The sequence below is a fragment of the Amblyraja radiata genome, unplaced genomic scaffold (assembly GCF_010909765.2).
Source record: "Amblyraja radiata isolate CabotCenter1 unplaced genomic scaffold, sAmbRad1.1.pri scaffold_628_ctg1, whole genome shotgun sequence".
NCBI lineage: Eukaryota > Metazoa > Chordata > Chondrichthyes > Rajiformes > Rajidae > Amblyraja > Amblyraja radiata.
The window spans coordinates 32,364-42,950 of NW_022630661.1; the positions used below are offsets into that span (position 1 = coordinate 32,364).

The 10,587-nt window shown below is 47.5% G+C and overlaps 1 protein-coding gene across 1 annotated transcript in view; it reads right to left on the reverse strand.

Moving 5' to 3' along the window:
• LOC116970193 (atlastin-2-like) overlaps positions 1–10,587 on the reverse strand; it is a 38,583-nt gene that overhangs the window by 24,042 nt on the left and 3,954 nt on the right. The window contains exons 3-6 of the mRNA XM_033016895.1: positions 4,744–4,888; positions 3,285–3,500; positions 2,043–2,186; positions 471–575 (exon numbers count right to left, since the gene is read on the reverse strand). Coding sequence (XP_032872786.1) covers positions 471–575; positions 2,043–2,186; positions 3,285–3,494 — 459 coding nt within the window. The 5' untranslated portion in view covers positions 3,495–3,500; positions 4,744–4,888. The remainder of the gene's footprint in view (positions 1–470; positions 576–2,042; positions 2,187–3,284; positions 3,501–4,743; positions 4,889–10,587) is intronic.

Sequence of the window (10,587 nt, forward strand, 5' to 3'; positions counted from 1 at the left end):
CATTTTATTTGTGGGCGCCTTTCAAAAGTCTCAAGCACACCCTACAGAATTTAACAAGAGTAAAAAACATATAATCGGAGTAAAATAAAGAATAAAGACATCACCAATACACAAATTAAAGGCAGAATTCGATCCAAAGACAAAATAATCAAAAACACATTGTGAAGAGAGGGCAGCGGCTGCTAAACGGCGCCAGCGTGCACGCTCCCTTCCGACAGCCATCTTGGACACAAACTATAAAAATCACCTACACACAAAAAAATCATCCCCCCACATTGGTTACCACTGTGGGGGAAGGCACAATGTCCAGTCCCCATCCCCAGTGTCCCCCAAGTGTGTGTGTAGGATAGCGATTGTGTGTGTCGCTGGTCGGCGCGGACTCGGTGGACCCGAAGGGCCCGTTTCCGCGCTGTGCCCCTAAACTAAACCCCAAACCCTGCAGCTGCCTCCCCCCGCCAATCCCGCCATACCTGGACTGAGCTGGTCATGGTGCTGAGGGCAAATATGGTGGCGCAGTCCTTCACTGTCGATTGGCTGTCAAAGGCCCCCTGTGTGTCCAGCAGCAACACGGCAACCTGGGAGGGGGGGGGGGGCAAAGGGGAAAGGGCAGAGGTCACCGGCAGGGGAAAAAGCAGAGGTCATCGGCAGCTGACGGGTACTTTTACTAACTACGGTGATAGGAGTAGAATTTGGCCATTCGGCCCATCAAGTCTACCATTCAATCGTGGCTGATCTATCTCTCCCTCCTAACCCCATTCTCCTGCCTTCTCCCCATTACCCCTGACATCCGCACTAATCAAGAATCTATCCCTATCTCTGCCATAAAAATATCCACCGACTTGGCCTCCACAGCCGTCTGTGGCAAAGAATTCCACAGATTCACCACCCTCTGACTAAAGACATTTCTCCTCATCTTCTTCCAAAAAGAACGTTCTTTAATTCTGAGGCTGTGCCCTCTGGCCCTGGACTCTCCCACTAGTGGAAATATCCTCTCCACATCCACTCTATCCAGGCCTTTCGCTATTCTGTACGTTTCAATGAAGTCCCCCCCCCTCATTCTTCTCTAAACTAACATTCTCAGCAAGCTTGAACATGCAGAAGCGATACACTGGGACCTTTGGAATATTGTGAGCAGTTTTGGGCCCCGTATCTAAGGAAGGATGTGGTGGCTATGGAGAGGGCCCAGAAGAGGTTTACGGGAACGATCCCAGGAACGAGCGGGTTAACGTACGATGAACGTTTGTCGGCGCTGGGCCTGTACTCGCTGGAGTTTAGAAGGATGAGTGGATGTGGAGAGGATGTTTCCACTAGTGGGAGAGTCTAGGACCAGAGGGCGCAGCCTCAGAATTAAAGGGCGTACTTTTAGAAAGGCAGTTAGGTTTAGCTCTTAGGACTAACAGAATCAAGGGATATGGGGAGAAAGCAGGAACGGGGTACGGATTTTAGATGATCAGCCATGATCAGATTGAATGGCTCGAAGGGACATAGAAACATAGAAAATAGGTGCAGGAGTAGGCCATTCGGCCCTTCGAGCCTGCACCGCCATTCAATATGATCATGGCTGATCATCCAACTCAGTATCCCATCCCTGCCTTCTCTCCATACCCCCTGATCCCTTTAGCCACAAGGGCCACATCTAACTCCCTCTTAAACATAGCCAATGAACTGTGGCCTCAACTACCTTCTGTGGCAGAGAATTCCACAGATTCACCACTCTCTGTGTGAAAAATGATTTTCTCATCTCAGTCCTAAAAGATTTCCCCTTATCCTTAAACTGTGTGACCCCTAGTTCTGGACTTCCCCAACATCAGGAACAATCTTCCTGCATCTAGCCTGTCCAACCCCTTAAGAATTTTGTACGTTTCTATAAGATCCCCCCCTCAATCTTCTAAATTCTAGCGAGTACAAGCCGAGTCTATCCAGTCTTTCTTCATATGAAAGTCCTGCAATCCCAGGGCGAATGGCCTCCTCCTGTGTCGCTATGAACCCATGGGCGTGAGTGTGCGGCGGAGGCGGTGCCGAGGGAAGCTTCCAGAACCTACCCGGTTACCGCTGGGCTTCTGGACGACGAAGACCTCGGTCCACATCTGTATCCCGTTGGTGTCGGGGTCCGAGCCCCCCCTCCAGGAGAAGCCAGTCAGAGGCTTGTCATCCCGGCCCAGCCAGTTTGACGTGTTGCCCATTTTCTGTGGAGGGGGAGGGGGGGGGGAACTGTTATCAGGCAGATTTCCATCTGCGGGCGACGGCGAGAGCGTGGGTTCAAACCCGGGCAGCGGGTCAGCGGTGGACGGGGGCTAGAGGGTAGGGGGGGAGATCACCAGGGGTAAACCAGCTGGTTTACGGGGTTAGGGAGAGGGATTATCAGGGGGTAAACTAGCTGGTGTATGGGGTTAGGGGGTGTAAAATGCAAGATGCAGGAAGATTGTTCCCGATGTTGGGGAAGTCCAGAACAAGGGGTCACAGTTTAAGGATAAGGGGGAAGTCTTTTAGGACCGAGATGAGGAAAAAAAATGTCACACAGAGAGTGGTGAATCTGTGGAATTCTCTGCCACTGAAGGTAGTTGAGGCCAGTTCATTGGCTATATTTAAGAGGGAGTTAGATGTGGCCCTTGTGGCTAAAGGGATCAGGGGGTATGGAGAGAAGGCAGGTACAGGATACTGAGTTGGATGATCAGCCATGATCATATTGAATGAAGGGCCGAATGGCCTACTCCTACACCTATTTGCTATGTTAACTAGCTGGTAGATGGGGTTAAGGGGATGAACAGGTTGGGGGTAAACTGGTCTCTAACAGGTTTAGGGCGAGGGGTAGTGACATGTATAGAATTCCAGAAGTCTAGAACCAGGGGCCACACAGTCTTAGAATAAAGGGGAGGCCATTTAAGTCTGAGGTGAGAAAAAACGTTTTCACCCAGAGAGTTGTGAATTTGTGGAATTCCCTGCCACAGAGGGCAGTGGAGGCCAAGTCACTGGATGGATTTAAGAGAGAGTTAGATAGAGCTCTAGGGGCTGGTGGAGTCAAGGGATATGGGGAGAAGGCAGGCACGGGTTATTGATTGGGGACGATCAGCCATGATCACAATGAATGGCGGTGCTGGCTCGAAGGGGCCGAATGGCCTCCTCCTGCACCTGTTTTCTATGTTTCTATGTATTGTGTCATGCTGCAGCAAGTAGGAATGTGGTTGGTGTATCTGGGACACGTGACTCTTGCCCGGGGACAGAGGGAGTGGCCGTGGTGTGTGTGTGTGGGGGGGGGAGGGAGGTGGCGTGCGGTGCAGCAGTACCTGCTTGTACAGGTAGCGCAGGAGGAAGTCCAGGAGGAAGGATTTGCCTTTGCGAAAGGCTCCGGCCACGGACAGCACCATCACGTTGAGGTCGCGGACGGACGGGCTCAGCAGGATGCTCTCGAGCGCCTTGACGTTGAGCGAGAAGGTGTGATCATCCTTGCTCACGTGGATGATCTGCAGGGACTTTGCCAGCGGGCAGGAAGACATCACCTCCTGCGGGCGCCATTTGTACGGGCAGAGGGTGAGTGCTGGCTGGGAGCGTCGGCTGCAGCCGGCACCCGTGCCCCACACTACCCCTATCCCCTCGCCGCTACTCCCTTCACACTACCCCACTCCTCACTGTCCCTCCCTCCTCACCCCCCACCCTCCCTCCCTCCCTCCCTCCCACAGCACAGTGCCCCCCCACACACAAAAGGAGTTTGAGGGCTTCTTTGAGTGTGGAAGGGGCGGGGGGTGCTCGCAAACTACAATACTTCGAAGGATCTGCCTTTGGTTCAACGGCTGTGAATGGACAGGGCGCGGAGAAGATTTACGGGGATGTTGCTGGGACTCGAGGGGACTGAGCTACAGGGAGAGAGGTTGGAGCAGGCTGGGACTCTATTCCACGGAGCGCAGGAGGATGAAGGGTGATCTTATAGAGGTGTACGAAATAGATCGGGTAGACGCACATAGTCTCTTGCCCAGAGTAGGGGAATCGAGGACCAGAGGGCATAGGTTTAAGTTGAAGGGGGGAGGGGTGGGGGGTGGGGGGAAGAAAGGTTTAATAGGAGTCTGGGAGGCAATTTCTTTTACACAGAGGGTGGTGGGTGTATGGAACGAGCTGCCAGAGGAGGTAGTTGAGGCTGGGACCATCATAACATTTAAGAGACATTTGGACAGGTACATGGATAGGACGGGTTTCGAGGGATACGGGCCAAGTGGGACTAGTGTAGACGAGGCATGTCGGTCGGCACGGGCAAGTTGGGCCGAAGGGCCTGCTTCCGCCCGGTGTGGGTCTCGTACTGGATGAGTGGCCCCCGTTCCTTCACCCCATGGACATTGCAACGGGTGTAACCGATGGGGAACAAGGGGTCACAGCTTAAGGATCCAGAACAAGGGGTCACAGCTTAAGGATCCAGAACAAGGGGTCACAGCTTAAGGATAAGGGGGAAATCTTTTAGGACCGAGATGAGAAAAACATTTTTCACACAGAGAGAGTGGTGAATCTGTGGAATTCTCTGCCACAGAAGGTAGTTGAGGCCACAGTTCATTGGCTATATTTAAGAGGGAGTTAGATGTGGCCCTTGTGGCTAAAGGGATCAGGGGGTATGGAGAGAAGGCTGGTACAGGATACTGAGTTGGATGATCAGCCATGATCATATTGAATGGCGGTGCAGGCTCGAAGGGCCGAATGGCCTCTACTCCTGCACCTATTGTCTATGTTTCTATGTTTCTATGAGCGTGCGGGTATGCGGACCTGTCCAACGTCCAAGACACACAGATGACGGGATTCGGGGAACTCCCAAGAGAACGTGCACGACTCCTCTGCAAATCCAGTTCGGCTGTTTCACCTCACGCGCTCGATTTAGCTCACAGTAAAAAATAATCTGTTGTCGGGAATTCTGTAATTAAAAAGATGGTGCACAATCAAACCAACACAGCAACTGTTAGTGACTGTAGATGATGGCTCTAAATCAGATTATAGATTGTTTATAGATTAAAAACTGGTTTTGATCACTGACTATAGATGATAGCTGTCAATTAGAGGTTTTTACATATTAAGGGGCCTGTCCCACTTTCCCAAGTTCTATACGAATTCTCCTGAGTTTTCAAATTCGCAGAATGTCCATAACGAGTCCGTGGATATGTCGTAGCGGCTCGTTAAGCCAGCTGTAGGTACTCGGGGCATCAGGTAAGTCGGGACGTTTTATCCAATCTGATGAAAAATGTCCATCAGTAAAACAAATAGCCCCGAGTACCTACAGCTGGCATAACGAGCCGCTACGATACATCCACGGACTCCGACCGACTCGTTACGAACATTCTGCGAGTTCGAAAACTCGGGAGAATTCGTGAATAAGTCGGGAAAGTGGGACAGGCCCTTAAGCAACGATTTTGATGCTTACTGGCTGTAAATGGAAGATTTAAGTTACTGAATTTCCAAATAGTTTTAGTCCTGATTTTGTTCAGTGACTTTAGAGGATGGCTGTAAATTAAATGTTTTTACAGATTAAGCACTGATTTTGACCACTGATTGTAGATGATTCTTAAATAGTTATATCACTGACTCTGCATGTACATGATAGCGGTAAATTAAATGTTTTTTATAGAATGATAGATAGATTTTATAGAGTTGCTGTCTTACAGCGCTTGCAGCGCCGGAGACCCGGGTTCGATCCCGCCTACGGGCACTTGTCTGAACGGAGTTTGTACCTTATCCCCATGACCTGCGTGGGTTTTCTCCGAGATCTTCGGTTTCCTCCCACACTCCAAAGATTTACAGGTATGCAGGTTAATTGGCTTGGTGTATGTGTAAATTGTCCCCAGTGTGTGTAGGCTTGTGTTAGTGTGCGGGGATCGCTGGTCGGTGCGGACTTGGTAGACCGAAGGGCCTGTTTCTGCGCTATATCTCAAAACTCAATTAGGCACTGATTTTGATCACAAGTTGTAAACGGAAGCTTTAAATACGATTTTAAAATAGTTCACTGACTGTAGATGATAGCTGTAATTTAGATGCTTTAACAGATTAAACCCTGCGTTTGATCAGTGAATGGAGAAGGTAACTGTGCATTAGAGGTTTTTATACATTAAGCACTGATTTTTGGTCACTAACTATAGATGATAGGTGTAATATTTAGCTTGGGCAGCTTACAACCCAACTGGAATACAAACACAGGGATGTAACGCTGAGGCTCTAAGGCGCTGGTCTAGGCCGCATTTGGAATATTGAGAGCAAATTTGGGCCCCATATCTGAGGAAGGATGTGCTGGCTCTGGAGAGGGTCCAGAGGAGGTTTACACGAATGATCCCAGGAACGAGTGGGTTAACGTACGATGAGCGTTTGATGGCGCTGGGCCTGTACTCGCTGGAGTTTAGAAGCATGAGGGTAAGAATAATGAAAGGCATAGATAGAGTGGATGTGGAGAGGATGTTTCCACTGGTGGGAGAGTCTAGGACCAGAGGTCACAGCCTCAGAATTAAAGGGCGCACTTTTAGAAAGGAGGTGAGGAGGAACTTCTTTAGTCAGAGGGTGGTGAATCTGCGGGACACATTGCCACAGACGGCTGTGGAGGCCACAAGTCAGTGGATATTTTTAAGGCAGAGATAGACAGATTCTTCATTAGAATGAGTGTCAAGAGTTATCGGGAGAAGGCAGGAAAATGGGATTAGGAAACATTGATCAGCAATGATTGAATGATGTAGACTCGATGGGCCGAATGGCCTAATTCTATTATAACTTAGACAATAGACAATAGGTGCAGGAGTAGGCCATTCGGCCCTTCGAGCCAGCACTGCCATTCAATGTGATCATGGCTGAACTTGTATGAATATTGATTTCTCTAACTTCAAGTAACCCTTGCATTCCCTCTCTCTCTCTGTCCCTCCCCCACCCTAGTCATTGTACTAGTTTCACAGTCATCCTGTTGAGTTTCATTGTCTGTAACTCATTTTCACCTAGCCCACCGCTAACAATGGCCTATTTCCTTGATCATCGTTACTTTTTGCACATCTTTCATTCATCTGTTCTATATCTCTCTACATCACCGCCTATTTCTCTAGTTTCCCTTTCCCCTGACTCTCAGTCTGAAGAAGGGTCTCCACCCGAAAATTCATTTTTTCCCCAGAGATGGTGCCTGTCCCGCTGAGTTATTTATCCAGTATTTTGTGTCTGTCTTCGCTGTAAATTAGATGTTTTTTACAGTTCAACCACTGATTTTGATCACCTACTGAAGATGATAGCTTTAAATTAGATTTTTTAATAGTCTATAAGAACCGATTTTGATCGTTGATTGCAAATGGGAGCTTTAAATTATAATTCAAGCACTGACATTGATCACAGACTGCAGATGATAGTTGCGTTAGAGGTTTTTTACGGATTCAGGGCTTTCACGCTTCTGTACCTTTTGCCCGATGGGAGAGGGGAGAGGAGGGAGCGGCCAGGGTGAGACTGGTCCTTGATTAAGCTGCCGGCCTTGCGAGGTATAAATGGAGTCAGTGGAAGGGAGGTTGGTTTGTGTGATGGTCTGGGCATCGCTGTAAATTCACGATGTTCACAGATTAAACACTGACATTGGTCAGTGACGCTAGATTATAGATGTAAATTAGATAATAGTTATTGATGAAGCACTGACATTAGATGATAGATGTTTTTACAGTTTAAGCACTGTTTCTGATCACTGGCTGTAGGTGACAAGCAAGAAATTAGATGTTTTAACGGATAAAGTACCTCCTTCTCCCCTCCTCTCAAGCCTCACCCTCCCCCCTCTCCCTTCCTCTCCTCCCCCTCTCTTCCTTCCCTCACTCTCTCCCTCTCCTCAGTCTCCCCTCCCCCTCTCCCTCTCCTCCTCCCTTTCCCCCTCTTCTTCTTCCACCTTCCCTCCCTCACTCTCTCCTCCCTCTCCCCTCACTCTCTCCTCCCCTCACCCTCTTCCTCTCCTCCCCTCATTCTCTTCCTCTCCCATTCCTCGTCCTCCCCTCCTCTCCTCCCTCTCCACTCCCCTCTCTTCCCTCCCCTCCTCCTCTCCTCCCCTCCCCTCACCCTCTTCCTCTCCTTCCATTCTCTTCCTCTTCCTCTCCCACTCCTCACCCTCCCCTCCTCCCCTCACCGTCCCCTCCTCCCCTCCCCCTCTATTCCACTCTTCACCCTCCCCTCACTCTTCCTCTCCTCCCTCTCCCCACCCCTCACCCTCACTCTCCTCCCTCCCTCTCCTCACCCTCCCCCTCGCTTCCTCAATCTCTCTTCCTCCCCCTCACCCTCCCCTCCACTACTCTCCTCCCCTCATTCTCTTCCTCCCTCCCCCTCTTCCTCCCCTCATTCTCTTCCTCTCCTCCTTCTCCCCTCCCCTCACCTTCTCCCTGTCTCCTCCTTTCATTCTCTTCCTCCCCCTCCCCTCCACTACTCTCCTCCCCCTCTCTTCCCCTCCCTCCCCCCCCTTCTCCTCACCCTCCCTCAATCTAGCAATGTCACAAAATTTTAAAAATCAAGTCTGCAATTTATCCCATCAGATAAAGCATAACAATAAGTTTAATTTGACACCTAATTCACTTTCATATCTCAAGTATTTAAAAGGTTATGGCCATTTTCATACTCGGAAATTAGCATCTTGTTCCCTATAGGGTGATTTCACGAAAGGTCACTGGATCATAGATCCTCACCCACGTGACCGCAAAATCCAACTGGGGTACAAGCGTCACTTCCGGTACATGTTATTGATGCTGAAAACGCGCACTTTCACACCCGTTAAAAACCGCGAAAACGGCCCATTTTTGAGCTGTAAATTACTGTGCCAGTCGGGGTGACCGTGAGGCGCAGTTATCTTACTTTACAGTCCAGAAGATAGATAAAAACGAAGGTAAATACAAGAGGGAGCTGAAGGGGGAACAACAGCGGAAGTGGTTAGCGGACATTCGCCGTGGAGATATAAAGATCAAAAATATCGGGAATTATCGCGTTTGCTCGCTGCATTTCATCAAAAGTAAGGCATTATTGACGTTTTATCTTTATTCTTTAATGAAAACGCTTCTGAAGCTACATTTACCATTTAAATAATCGTAAACTATCAATGCGTTTTGAAATAAATTTTACTCAGATGCAAGCTAAGGAATGGGATAATTGTCAGCTGTTAATTGGATAATAATAATAAAATGTCCTGATTTTGTCCAATTAACAGCTGACAATTATCCCATTCCTTAGCTTGCATCTGAGTAAAATTTATTTCAAAACGCATTGATAGTTTACAATTATTTAAATGGTAAATGTAGCTTCAGAAGCGTTTTCATTTTGCATGTTAAAACCCACCTGAGAACCATGGGCGATTTTGCAATTTTACTGACGGATTTTTCACTTTTAAAAGTTTTCATATAACAAATGAATAAAGATAAAACGTCAATAATGCCTTACTTTTGATGAAATGCAGCGAGCAAACGCGATAATTCCCGATATTTTCGATCTTTATATCTCCACGGCGAATGTCCGCTAACCACTGTTTTTGCCCCTTCAGCTCCCTCTTGCATTTACCTTCGTTTTTATCTATCTTCTGGACTGTAAAGTAAGATAGTTGTGCCTCACGGTCACCCCGACTGGCACAGTAATTTACAGCTCAAAAACGGACCGTTTTCGCGGTTTTTAACGGGTGTGAAAGTGCGTGTTTTCAGCATCAATAACATGTACCGGAAGTGACGCTTGTACCCCAGTTGGATTTTGCGGTCACGTGGGTGAGGATCTATGCTCCAGTGACCTTTCGTGAAATCACCCTATTGATTTTCTATGGACATAACAAAAAAGCTGTGATCGTGGACAGTCAAAAGCCCATAACTTTCTTAAAAATTAAGAGAACTGAATGAAATTTTCAGTTATCATAGATTGAAGCATTCTGAAACAAATATAAAATAATCTTACTTGGATGACCTGAAATTAAAGCATATAATTAGTTAGTTACCTAATTGTAGCCAATTTCAAACTTCAATTACTAGATCTAAACATCTACCCATTTCTTAATAAATGATTAACATTTTTAAATAGCCTAAGTGTCCAAATAATATTCACAAATAATTCACAATAAAACATGATTTTTAAATCTCATTTACATTAATTTATAGGCCAAATGGAAGGAATTTATTGTTTAATTGCTGTAAATTAAAGTCCATTTAAATCAGCTTTCTAGTGGGATCCTGTGAACGCCTGGTTTTGAACGTTCACATTGCGGTAGATTTGTGCCCTCAAATGCCCAGAGAAATACTGCGGGATATAATGAGGCCCAAATTAGCTACTCGCAACATTAAACTTTGTATAAAGGGATCTTAAGAAGCCCTTTTTAACGTAAAAATAAACAGCCTACCTCCTATTGTCCCCTGTATGAGATCCGGCCGGTTGCCGGCGGTCGGGGGTTTAGAGGTTAATTTTTAACCTACTATAACAATTAAATAAAGCCCTTAAAACTAATAATAGCTCAAGCTCAAGCTCAATAATGGCTCAATCTGCCAGCGATTTTTCCTTAATAATTAACTAGGCTGAAAAACCTCGATTTGAACAGCCTAGGGGAAAATCACGCACACGGGCTGGGACAGATTCTCAGCGATGCTTCAGGTACGTTTTGCAACA